The 13,741-nt window shown below is 42.2% G+C and overlaps 1 protein-coding gene across 43 annotated transcripts in view; it reads left to right on the top strand.

The window, feature by feature from the left end:
* The window catches only part of RIMS1 (regulating synaptic membrane exocytosis 1), a 354,394-nt gene that overhangs the window by 120,645 nt on the left and 220,008 nt on the right, over window positions 1-13,741 (top strand). For 36 of the 43 annotated variants that reach the window (XR_013226078.1, XM_077307073.1, XM_077306880.1 and 33 more), the window contains exons 3-4: window positions 1,225-1,453; window positions 6,615-6,626. Coding sequence is in view for 40 of the 43 variants with exons in the window: in XM_077307073.1 (XP_077163188.1) it covers window positions 1,225-1,453; window positions 6,615-6,626 (241 nt within the window). In the remaining 3 variants the exon portion in view is untranslated. Of the gene's footprint in view, window positions 1-1,224; window positions 1,454-6,614; window positions 6,627-13,741 lie in introns of those variants that run through there. The other 7 variants (XM_077306856.1, XM_077307183.1, XM_077306865.1 and 4 more) reach the window with 5 other exon arrangements.

Genomic DNA, 13,741 nt, shown 5'->3' with positions numbered 1-13,741 from the left:
ACTGTTTTCTTCCTTTTTTGAATTCTCAGTCTGAAAATATACCTTCCAAAAGCAGAGAGAGAGAGAGAAGGGGGGCAGGGAAGAGAACTTGTTCCTGCCATCATTTTCTATGAAAGGGAAACTTCACTTCCAATTTTTAGGAAGGAGCCCAAAGCCCTTTCAAGGGGTTCTGGTTCAGTTTCTACCTAGTGTACCATGCTGAGCTTTCAGTGTACTATCATGTTTTTTGGGTTTTTAAAATTGTTTTTATTTCATTATCTAAGATCTCTAACAGCTTGTGTCTTCCAGTCTTAGAACCATGTGTTATCTTCTTAAAGGAAGAATTCCACAAGCACAATAACTTCTATCCGTACCACATGGTTTCCCCTCCTCCCCTGCTCCACAGCAGCCTGAAGTGGCCCCAAAGTCCTGTCCTTGGGGAAGGATGGATTTCCAGGATTTTGTGGGAGGTGTTTTAGGCTGCTGTGAGGGAGGGTCAACAGAAAAATCATGTCCTACAGCCACCATTGACTCAATGGAGTCAAGGCATCTCAGTGGTGCCACCGTAACACTGAAATGATATATTAGTACTAGAGCACTCAACTTGGAACATTAAAAAAGAAGTCAACTGAAGATCGTACAGTGATAAAGGGTGCGGTGGGGGAGTGGCCGGGACACTGTGGGAAGTGCTGTGAACATTTTAACAGCACACCCCAGTGATTCAGATGTGCAACAAAGGGGTAGAAAATGGAGGAAAGCCGTTTCCTCCAAAAGTGGCTCAACCACACTTTGGCCAGTAAATCACTACATACATACATACATACATACATACATACATACATACATACATACATACATACACACACACACACACACACACACACACACACACACACACACACACACACACACACACACACACACATACATACAGCAATCATGTTCCCTCTCAACCTCCTCTTCTCCTGGCTGAACATTGCCATGTCCCTCAACCTTTCCTCATAGGGCTTGGTCCCTTGGCCCCAGAACATCACTCTCCTCTGAACCCTCTCAATTTGCCCACATCCTTTTCGAAGTGAGGCCTCCAGAACTGCACACAGTACTTTGGATGCGGTATGACCAATGCAGTGTACAGTGGGACTATGAAATCTTGCAATTTTGGTGTGATGCCTCTGTTGATACAGTCCTGCTGAAGATGGCTTTGTCTTGGTGCTCTTGCTAGCAACAGCTTTCTTTTCCTTGCAGAAGATTGCACCAGCAATTTGAAAGTTACAAAGTGCAAGTAAGAAAAATAGGTGAAGAATCTCGCCGTTACCAAGGAGAGCACAAGGATGACACACCAATGTGTGGAATTTGTCACAAAACAAAGTTTGCTGACGGTTGTGGCCATTTATGCTCTTACTGCCGGACAAAGTTTTGTGCCAGATGTGGAGGTCGTGTTTCCCTGCGATCAAACAATGTAAGTTTTCTACAGGTAAACAACGTATTCTTTACTCAATTGCTGAAACATCTGTTTCAAAATATTCTTTACACAATTGCTGAAACATCTGTGTTGTTGTCATGCTGTGATGTGTTTTTGATTAGGTTGTAATGCGTTTTTGTAGTTTCCCAGCCCCTTCCCCTCTAGCCATCTCTCTTTGGTCACGTCATCCATTCTTCAGGTTCATTCTCAGAATTCCTCACTCTGTTTTTTTAACTGGGTCTCTTATTAACAGCATATAAGATGATGAATTAAATTATATTCACCTTAAAAAGTCTTCCACAATATTCAGCTGCCCCCCTCTTATCATGGAATTCATATTGCCTTTGATAAAGTCTCTGTAAACTGGCCTCTCCTTGTTAACAGGAATGGTAGTAGAAGTAGAGTCCTCTTTTTTCCAGATCTAGCCACCTTGAAAGCTGCAACAGGAGATGACATGTTTGAGCATGGGAGGAGGTTTTTCTTTCTGCCCACTCCAAATCATCTGCTCTTTCCTTTCCCCAATGCTTGGACGGAGTACTTCCACAATGTACAGAATGACAACAGAGATGCATTTGCTTTGGCAGCATATATACTAAAAATTGGATAACAGAGTTAAATCTAATCATCAAGTTAGGATACATTTCCACTAGTGATAGCTCACTAAAAAACCCCAAAAGGTCTGTTACTCTGGTAATGGTGGGATTTGGGTCTCCCGCCCAAGAAATTCACGTATTATACAGTATGTTGTCCACTGCAAGTATCAACAGTTGAATTAGCTGCAGCAGAAAAACCCCTGCCTTTACTCTGATACCTCTATCAGTCAGTGGCGTGTGCATGCATATTTTTAATGCTGCATGATTGATCAAAGGTCTTCCATTCCGTATATTAACCAGGAATCACTGTGAAATCTTATTAAGTCTGGCTATAACTCCAGAAGTGTAACTGTCTTGGTCTGTGGCAGCAAAACAAAACAGGAAACCCCCATGGAGGAATATATAATTAGGGTGCCTTTGTTTTAGTCCAACTATAGCGTTCACTTCAGCAACTTAAAGTGCAATCCTGTACTCGGTTTCTCCAGTCTAAGGCCATTGATTTCAATACGCTTCAAATAACTCTGCATAAAGCTGCACTTTCAGTTGAGCTAACAGATCTGATTTTGAACTAGCAATATTTGAACCACGAGTTACTCATTTGTTCCTTGACCCAGTTACATATCAGTTATGAATGACAGGTGTCCTAAAGCTGTGAAAACCAGGTCATAAGATGGGACTAAATTCTTGGCTGAATTACAGAGTATATTGAAAGTCCTTTCCTGGCTATGCTCCTTACATCAGGTATCTCAAAACGAAATGGAAGTCTGCTGGCACCTTCAGGTTTAACAACATTATTGCAGCAGGAACCTTTTATTTTGGGGGGTCAGAAATTTGATTTGTGAAAGCGCATGCTGGAATAAATGTTGTTAGTCTTTAGTGCTCCACACTACCCTTCTGGACAGGCTATCCCATCGAAGTATAATGATGAATTACTCGGCCACAGTATTACCAACACTGTCTTCATTTCTGAAAGGCGTGGAAACCAGGTAGATGTGACTTTTGGACATTTGTCTAAAAACTAAATAGTCAAAATGCTGACATGCCTTAGACAAAGACAGACCATTTAGGCAAAAGTATAACCCTGGCTGTTGCATTTGTAATACTAGGCGAGAAAATGTATTATAACTTCTTGAAGTCAAATGCTTTCCAGTGTCAGCTCCGATAAAGGCATTACTGCAATGTTAATACTTGACTAAAATATTTATGACTTGATCCTATTGATCTGCAAATCCCTGAATAGGAAAGTAGAGACAGCTGGCTCTTCCTCCCCTGCTAAAGAACCCCCTTACTTTGATCTGACTTAAATATGGAATTGTGCCATTTTCCTCCATAGCTGGTACAGGATAAATGGGCTCCTTCATAGACTCATAAGTGTAGGAGGAGATGACTGTTGTGAGAACAATGCTGATGACTCTTCGTATTGCTGATAAAGAACTGGATCTAGCTGTATCTGCAGTGTTGTGGCATTGTGCTTCCCTAAATCTGATCTAATGTTACTGAGAGAGGCAGCCTTCTAATTAGTTGAAGGAAATTAGCTTTAAGGAGATTTTGCGAGAGGGGTTCTGGGATCTCCACCAGTTGCTCTTAGAGAACTCTCAAAATGAACCATTTGGATGTTTGAACAGAAAGGCTTTTTTAAGGGAAAATAAGGGGGTACGACACACAAAACATATATACACGAAGCCAGCTAAGAGAAAATTAGGGGGGAAGGGAAGGAATTTCAGGGAAAATAAAATTACCAATAATGAAGTAAAGAGGTCTGCAGAGACAGCCGCAAAATGACTAGTGTTTCACAAGAAGAGGAAGCAGGCTCACAAGTGGGGCTGTGTAGAGAGTCCAAGAACACACTTACACACTGGTGCCTAGGTCATTAGCAGGTAGCGAGCCCAAGGTCACCCAGCTGGTTGCATGTGGGGGAGGGTGGAATTGAACCCGGCTTGCCAGATTAGAAGTTCACACTCCTAACCATTACATCAAACTGATTCTCAATGAGACTCAATGAGACTCTGATCACAAGTGAAAAGCACTGCAGATATAGGCAATGACAACTTGTCCATTTTTTCCTTCTGGCTCTATGCCTTCATATCATATCAAACCTTTGTGAATAGCTTTAACATATGCTTTAGGGGGAGGCCATTCCCAGAACATGAGTACAGCTCTGTTGGATCAGTCTAGTGGTCCTTCTAATCTAGCATCTTTTCTTCCTCTAGCAAGGACACAGAGTCCAAAGTCTCCTATGTTATTGCCTCTTGATGGAGGTGGTAGAACTTGCTGTCAAGAGAGAGCCAGCTTGATATAGTGGTTAGGAGTGTGGACTTCTAATCTGGCAAGCTGGGTCTGATTCCTCGCTCCCCCACATTCAGCCAGCTGGGTGACCTTGAGCTTGCCACTGCACTGATAAAGCTGTTCTGGCCGAACAGTAATCTCAGGGCTCTCTCAGCCTCACCTACCTCACAGGGTCTCTGTTGTAGGGAGAAGAAAGGGAAGGCAACTGTAAGCTGCTTTGAGACTCCTTTTGATAGAGAAAAGGTAGCATATAAGAACCAACTCTTCTTTTTTTTCAGGTTGCATGTGATTTATGGAGACTGCATAGGGGTTTTGAGAAAAGATATACTCAAAGGTAATTTGCCATTGCCATTGAGTTCCTGAGATCTGTCAAGATCAGGCTAACTTGGACTGCCTAGGTGGATGTACTTATTCTGCCTTTCTGTCCTCCCAAGAGCAACCAAAGTGGCTAACAAATTAAAACATAGATGATAAAATCACATTTCTAAATCATTAAAAGTGCTCCCAACACACACATCATTAAAACAATTAAAAACAGAACTAAAGGGACAGAAATGGCAATTTAAGCATAGGTTACGAACAGAAGAATCTCTCTGGGGAGAGGATTCCAGAGTTTTGGTGCCATGACTGAGATCACCTTCTCTCAGATCACCACCCAACTGATCTTAAAAGGCAAGGGCAAGTGAAATCAGGGCTCCAGGATGACTGTAGTGGTGGAGGTGGTGCTGTAAGACCTTTTATGCACGGCGGCAGCTACCCCATGCTGCTGCCGTGCCATTGCGGCGGGGCACAATGCCCCGCTGTTCCCCATGTACGCATGGGGGCAGGGCATGCTGGGCTGCCCCGGCATAGCGCACGCATGCACGCTTTATGCCAGAGCCAGAAGGGCTGGATCGCTGCCGGCCGAGGTAAGTTGAAGCGGCAAGGGGGAGGTGGAGAGGGTCCGGGGGGGGAGTGGGGGCCAGGCCCCCTCCACACGCACTGGTGGGGGCAGAGGGTCACTACAGGGACACCGCAGGTTGGGGCTGGGTGGACCGAAAGGCCCGGTACTTGCGATTATGCACAGCCCCTGTTGGCCCTCAGCATACTCAGGAAGCTGCATAAGTTCCCGTGTTTGCTTAACAAGGGCCTTCTGTAGCCCTGGGCCGGGATGCACCCGTGCTGGTGGCAGCAGTGGGCATTAGCGAGGATTTTCCCCGAAGCGCTGCCACCACCAGCATGGGCATTTTGGCCCGTGCATAATGGGCCTAAGGGAGTCAGCAATTTGTCAGGTATGCTGGCCCCAGACCATAGAGTGCTTTGAAGGTCAAGGTCAGCACTATGAATTGTGCCCGGAAACAACTTGGGAGAAAATGTAGATGGGCCAAGACTGGAGTGATACAATCTCTACAGCAGTGGTTCTCAACCTTCCTAATGCTGCGACCCTTTAATACAGTTCCTCATGTTGTGGTGACCCCCCACCAAAAAATTATGCAAGTGTTCTTTCACAGAAATTAAACTGAAATTGACCAATGGCATGAAGATCCATTGTTCATGATTGTATAGCAATTGTTTTTTTCCCGGGGTTTCTCAGTTCAGTTTTGCCTCTTGTCCCGCTGAGCTGCACTGCCACCTGGAGCGCCTGGTGGGAGACTGCGCTGTGCTGGAGGTGCTGCTGGAGTGGCTGGTGGCCAAGCACGGGCATCTGCAGGAGGAGCAGCAACAGTGGCAGTGCCCCCCCCGGCCAAGCTGCTAGCCCTGTCGCGACCCCTGTGAAAGGGTCGTTCGACCTCCAAAAGGGTCCTGAACCTCAGGCTGAGAACCACTGCTCTACAGCCTACTCAAGTAATCATCCTAGCTGCAGCATTCTATATAAATTGAAGTTTCCAAATACTTCTCAAGGGCAGCCCCACTCAGAACATATTGCACTAATCTAATCTCAGTGTAACAAGGCCTTATGCTACAGGGGCTAGATCTTTTAGCCATTAAGGCTAATAGCTATCACTGTATTTGTCCTCCAAGAATCTTTTTAACCAGCTTTGAACATAATAAGGTGTTTTGCTGATAGATCTTTAGATCCTTTAGGAATCAAAACTGGAGTACTAAAACATCATGTATCTATTCCATTTCTGTTTCCTATTCAGGGTCATTCTGTATTTTTGAAATATATATGTTATGTGCATGTTGTTCTATTGATATTTTCAAGTAACGAATGTTTGAGGATACTTTATTTAATCTGCTAATTAATATTTCCACCTGCTTTTCTTTCTTTTTGCTTTTCTCTTTTCTCTGCTTCCTTGGACGCTTTCCAAAAGGAGGACAAAGTGGTTAGAATTCATGTTTCTTCATATACCATTATAATGTTACTAAATGTGAAACCTATGAATATGAACCATTATGCTGAAGGTTTAGTTATTCCATGAGGAAAAAGTTATTCCCCTGGATTGCATGTATTGATAAAGTCTAAATAAAGAACAAAGGATATAACTAGCAATTGAGAATTTAGTTGTCAGACAGTTATTGCATTAGAAAGACTTATTTTTTTTATAGCAAAACAGCCAACTGAATCATGGAAGATGCACTTTGGAGGAAGTATTCATTTATATACATTTACTTGTATGTGGAAAAGTATAGCTTATTACGATATATAGGAAATTAATGTAGAAAATTGAGAGTTTGATTGGGAGGTGAAATAAGATTGCTGTCATTGAGTCTTCTCTTTCTTTCCCCTTCATATACTTTTTAATATTGCCAAATCAAATATATAGAAACATACTTCCATTAGTGGTATTTTAATAGTGGATTTTCTGGGAAATTTAGTCAATATTCAAGATTGTTTTCCCTCCTCCTTAAATATACATTTTATAACATTGATTTATTTGACCCCAAAATAAAATTAGAATCCATCAGCCATGACTAACTTACAGCCACAAATATGCCTTACTCAGAAATCAAGATGGGCAGAGCAAACCATGGCCCTTGAATAAATCATGTTTGCCTGATGAATGTGAAGTTCTCAGTAGGCCTAATTATAATCTGCAACTTCATTGTTAGGATTCTTATCTGTGTACTGTATGATAAATAAATAAATATGCCATACTATCAGCAAGCTTTAGCATTTTTTTAAATGCTAGCCCAGTAGATTCATATCCAGTTGCCTGCCTTGTTGAAACCCCTATGCAGAGGCAAGCTCACGTCTTATCTCCATTCCCAGTGTTTCTGAGACCAGCTAGGGAAAATTGGGGAATGGGCGGGATTCACCAAAGTTGCACCAATACACAACATCACAGGATTTAATTACACTGGAACAATAGTCTAACATTCATACAAAACTCTATTGTTAAATTGGTGTCCCTAACCCACAATTCCTGGCAATGGGTTGCTGCTTGTGACGCGCAACCCTGACTGTGTGCCTCTGCTGGCATCTGTATGTACTGGAATAGGTATACTATGAGTCTATGTATGCCATCAATCAGGTACGTGGGTGTATTGCCTCACACATATTGAAAATGTGCGCTAAAACATGCCCAAAGCTGTAAAAACTGCCCTATAGACAATGTATCAGTGTCTGTTCTCTAGAGATTTAAAATGTAGAGACATTTTGAAGCCATAAACAAGTTTTAGTTTTTGGAGGGAGAATGAGGGTTTTGGCCACAATTGAAATATACTTGAGTATAAGCCTACTTTTTCAGCACATTGTTTTTAATCCTGAAAAAGCCCCCCTGGGCTTATACTCAAGTGAGGGTCCCACTTACCTCTTATTGTTGATATTGTGATAAAATTAGGTGCCTCGGCTAAAATTCGGGTCGGCTTATGCTCGAGTATACACAGTATATAATTCTTGTTTTCCTATCAAAACTAATCTTATTGCTTTAATGACATCAAATGCATCAATAATATCTTATCATATAAAATTGTATTATTTGATATTTATGGAATTTAAAAGTATAAATACTCTAGTTTTCTAAATACACCCAATAATAAAAATACAGAGAGATGCACTGTATGTTACCTCTGCACATGTATCATGGGTCTTGCTACAGGACATGTAGCAAATAATAAAATTTGAAAATAAAAAGACAACGTTTATAATGAAAAAAAGAGAGATGTGTTTGGACAGAAACAGTCTCATGGCATAATAACAGTTGCCAGCCTCAGCCAGCAGTACCCCCTGGGAGGGAATAGTGGGGCAGGCTCAGGTGTGCCAGCTCATGACATCACTTCTGGTTAAATCATTACCTCAAGGGAGACACTGGAGTTTTGGCTGAATCCTGCCTGAAAGTGATGTTGCATATTGGTGGTGCAAGTGGTGCATATCTCCATCCCCCCCCCCATTTTTTGCGCACCAACTTTGGAAGCGGCAGTGGGGGCTGGAAAGTAAGTGGCAGGAGGAGGGATACTGGGAGACCTGGCCCACAACTATCTGGTTATCAATTTTTTTCCTGTGCCAAAAGAAAAATTTCTCACAGAGCGTTTTACCCCCAGTGCTTCCCAAAATATCAAATTTTTCCATTGTAAACATGGTTAGAAATGTCGGGGCATTTTTCCAGGTCTTCTGTGTCCAATTTAGAGAATATATTATGTGTAACTGGTGGAGTTTATCCATTAGAAAATCCCGGTTAGGAACTCTGAATTCTCATTGGCAGTTCTGTATTTCATATCACACAATTCCTAGCCATTTATATGTGCATATGTGTGTAGATCGTAGAAGCAGGTATCTACATCATTCCTTGGTAACACTGTACCCTGATAGGTAAATGTATAATATTTTTGATTAATCAGGTATTTAGAATAGTAACATAAAAAATATGCACAACATGGGGCTGCAGTCTTAATAGTTTACTAGAAGGCAATAATTACTCAGAGAGATCCATTTTTCCAGTGTTCTGTCTTTGTAGTAATTCACTTATTCTATTTCAGATTAATTATTTGTTATATACCTTATTGTCAAAGTATGCATGTTCAGCATAATGTGTTACCTAAAACTATTCAGTAAAAAGTCTTTGAAAACTGCCATTTTATTTTTGATACCTTCTGATGAAGGAAGTTCATGATTAATACTTCGTACACCACATATATTGTTCAAGGAACAGCCCTTATGTGGCTGTGCTCCTCTCTCCGGAGGGTGGCAGTGCGGGAGCCGCTTTCAGATCTCTGCCAGCTCCCGCAGGGGGTGGTACACTCCCCCACATTATTTAGCATCTTTATGCACCCTCTGGCCCAGCTTCTCCAAAGCTATGGGGTGGGATGTCATCAATATAAAGATGACACCCAGCTCTATCTCCTCATGGATGGCAGGCCAGATTCCCCCCCAGATCCATTCGCCAGTTGTTTGGAAGCCATAACTGGATAGTTAGAGCAAAGTTGCCTGAAACTCAACCCCTCCAAGACAGAGGTCCTGTGGCTGGGCAGAAAAGCAGTGGGACAGGAAGCATGCCTCCCCACTTTGGCTGGGGTGCAACTTAAAATCTTGCCCTCGGCCAGGAACTTGTGGGTGACCTTGGATACCTCCTTATCAATGGAAGCCCAGGTCCCTGGAACAGCCCATAGGCCAAGCTCAACTGCTAGTACTCTACCTGCTGTGTGACTGCTTGTTCACAGTGATCCATGCAATGGTCACTTCTAGACTGGACTTCTGTAACTTGCTCTACGCAGGCCTGTCTTTGTCCTGGAAATTGCAGCTGGTGTAAAATGCAGTTGCTAGGGTCCTCATGGGTACATTTTGGAGAAACCATGTCCAGCCAGTACTGAGGCAGCTGCATTGGTTGCTGGTTGTAGCCTGGATCAAGTTTAAGGTGCTGGTACTGACCTTTACAGCTACACATGGCCTGGGCCCTACATAACTGAGGGATCACTTACCTGCGGGGCTTTGCGCTCGGTAGGTGCAAATTTGCTGGAAGTCCCCATCCTGAGAGAACCATGGCCAGAGCCTTTTCAGTCTTGACCCTTATCTGGTGGAATGAGCTCCTGGGAAAGCTGCGGGCCCTGATGGAACTTTCGCAGTTCTGCAGGGCCTGCAAAGGCGAGCTCTTGTGCTAGGTTTTTGGTTGAGGCTGGGACTAGGAATATCTGGGCCCCTCCACAGACCATCTGATCATCTCAACCCCTTCTTTTCTTCCCTCCCCTTCCAGGTTGAGGCTGGAACATCTGAGGAGTGGGGGGGGGGGAGAGATTTGGGTTGTTTTTACTGCCACCAGTTTTGGTTTGAGCTTTTAATGGGGTTTTTAGTGGGGTATTTTATTGATATTATGACCTGCCAGAAGCCAGGGAGTGGCAGGATATGCATATAATATAATATTTATATATTATATTATAAATATAATAAACCAACAAATAAATAAATAAATACATGATCTTCTGAAAAGCTAACACAGGCTGTATTTCTACTGGAATTTCAGATTAAACTGTCCGGAGGAGAGAATAGTACAAACAATTGATATCAGCCATTGTTTTAGTCATCCTGATCAGCAACAAATCTTGTCCATTGTTTAGGTCTTTGCTCTGAAGAAAAAAAAAAGAATTCTGCTGGCAACAAGCATACATTTTTTACAAGAGCCTGCAAATGTTTTCCCTTGGGGAGTTTACTGGTCTCTTGCTTGTTTCTGAATGTTTGTAGCTTTTGTGGGTAATATTGCAAAATGAGCACAGTTATGTGACACCAAGATTACAGTTAGTCCAGTTCTGAGCACCGGTTTCTTTTGGGGTTTATAATTAGATCTGGCACTCATTAAGATATAGAAATCCATTATCTAGGGGTTGGAGTAACAGAAGATTGATAATCTGGTCGAGTGTAAAATGTCTGTGTTGCCAGCATGATGTTGCAGCAGAATGAGTTCAAAGTGGATCTTCAGTGGTTATAGATAGCAAAGAGTGCCACCTTCTTCAAAAGAGGGTCATGCAGTGGCTACATGTAGCTCTAAGCAAATGCGAATATCTCCACAATGTTTACCAGCATATAATTTTTTTAAGGATTTTCACTCATACCTAAGAATTTTAATTAAGAATTTTATATTTCTTTTTAGACAATAACGAAAACTGACAAATAGCAGAATACTTTCCAGAGAACAAAGTGATTACTAGGGATGAATGTAATCTGTTCTTACTCTTCTCTCTCTCTGTTATGAAGAACATTAATCCTCATCTAGGATTAAAATTGTATTTTTAGTGCTGTTATGTCCTACATAAGAATGCTTTTACTTTCCAGTATGTTTTATACTTGTCTGATAGCATTTGCAAATATTTGTTTGTGGAATGTTTTCCTGATGATTGATATCTTACCATTACATTGATCTACATGGTTTTTAAAAAACGTTTTTAGATCTACAAATATTCAGACAACTGCTAAGGAGTCTTGTAAGGAAAATTTTTTATATAATGGATTTTGTACCTTTTTACATTTAATATCTTGAAAGTTATTTCCTCCTTTTGCCTTCAATGTGATTTAAAAATCTTTGCTAACAGGACATTCATTTTTACTTATTCGTGGCTGAAGCAGAAACAGAGAAAGAGACTTAAGACAGACCATTTTGACTTTCAGTCTTTAAGCTGAAAGCTACTCAAATCCATTTATGGTCGCTCAACAGGCATTGGTCATGTTTTTCTTTTGTCTGCCTGGAACTTCACAAGCTGCAATTCTCTAAAGAAACTTACTATGTGTAGTACAAGTTCCTGACATTGTTCAACCAGATAGTTTGATTCTGTTGACATTTCTTTTTCTTAAATGCTTTTTCTTAAATGCTTGGAAAAAACAGAATAGATTGCAGAGGTGGAGGAGTGGCACTGTATGTGAGGAAAGGGCTTACCTGTCAGGAAATTCTAGTGAAGGAGAGTATATCTACAGTGGAAAGCATCTGGGTGAAAATAAGCAAGGGGAAAACAAACTGTGTGGTGGTTGGTGTCTACTACCGACTGCCTGACCAATGAGAGGATGTGGATGCTGCACTTTGTGAGCAGCTTGAGAAAATATCCAAGCCTCAGGACCTTGTCATCATGGGTGACTTCAATTTCCCAGATGTGTGCTGGGAAACAAACTCTGTGAAGCGTCCTCAGTCATGCAACTTTCTGACCTGCCTGGCTGACAATTTCATTTATCAAATGATAGATGAACCCACAAGAGGTTCAGCCATATTGGACTTAATACTGACCAACAGGCAAGAGTTGGTGGATGAGCTGAAGGAGGTGGGGACCCTTGGGGGAAGCAACCATGTCCTCATAGAATTCCTTTTGAGATGAGGAGGCAAGGAAGCTTGTAGCCAGACACGGATGTTGGATTTTCGTAGGGAAAACTTTAATAAACTCAGAGACATGATGAATGTCATACCATGGATGAGAATGCTGGAAGGGAAGGGAGCATGTGAAGGGTGGGCGCTACTCAAACAAGAGCTATTGCATGCTCAATCAATGACTATCCCAGAAAGACGAAAACACTGCAGGAGCTCTAAGAAGCCTATTTGGATGAACAGAGAACTTCAAGAGGAACTAAGAAAGAAAAGGGAGATGGTCAGGAAATGGAGGGAAGGACAGAGCTCTAAAGAAGAGTACCTACAGGTTACTAGGCAATGTAGATCAATCATAAGAAAGGCCAAAGCTGAGAGTGAGCTAAGATTGGCCAGGGAAGCCCACTGTAACAAGAAAAGATTTTTCAGTTATGTGAGGAGCAAACGTAAAGTAAAGGAGGCAATAGGCCCACTGTTGGGTGCGGATGGACAAACTCTAATGGAGGGTGCAGAGAAAGCAGCAAGGCTCAGCACCTATTTTACATCTGTTTTTTTCCACAGGGTTTAGGCACATCTAGAGATGGCAGTAGGCAAGAGATAGTTTCTGGGTGGCAGGTTGACATGGACAGAGAGGTTGTTGAGAGGCATTTAGCTGCACTGGATGAGTTCAAATCCCCTGGGCCGGATGAAATGCACCCAAGAGTGCTCAAAGAACTTTCCAGAGAACTTGCACAACCGTTGTCCATCATCTTTGGGACCTCTTTAAGGACTGGAGATGTCCCGGAGGACTGGAAGAGAGCAAACGTTATTCCGATCTTCAAAAAAGGGAGGAAGGATGACCCAGACCAGTCTAGTAAAGCTTTTGATAAGGTTCCCCATGATGTTCTGATGGATAAATTGAAGGACTGCAATCTGGATTTTCAGATAGGTGCATAGGGAATTGGTTAGAGAACCGCACTCAAAGAGTTGTTGTCAATGGTGTTTCATCAGACTAGAGGGAGGTGAGTAGAGGGGTACCTCAGGGCTCAGTGCTCGGTCCGGTACTTTTTAACCTATTTATTAATGATCTAGATGAAGGGGTGGAGGGACTACTCATCAAGTTTGCAGATGACACCAAATTGGGAGGACTGGCAAATACTCCAGAAGATAGAGACAGAGTTCAACGAGATCTGAGTACAATGGAAAAATGGGCAAATGAGAACAAGATGCAATTTAATAAAGATAAG

Source organism: Paroedura picta, chromosome 1 (genome assembly GCF_049243985.1).
Source record: "Paroedura picta isolate Pp20150507F chromosome 1, Ppicta_v3.0, whole genome shotgun sequence".
NCBI classification, from domain to species: domain Eukaryota; kingdom Metazoa; phylum Chordata; class Lepidosauria; order Squamata; family Gekkonidae; genus Paroedura; species Paroedura picta.
Note: the sequence above shows the minus strand (reverse complement) of the source record. Positions and strands in the feature narration are given on the sequence as shown.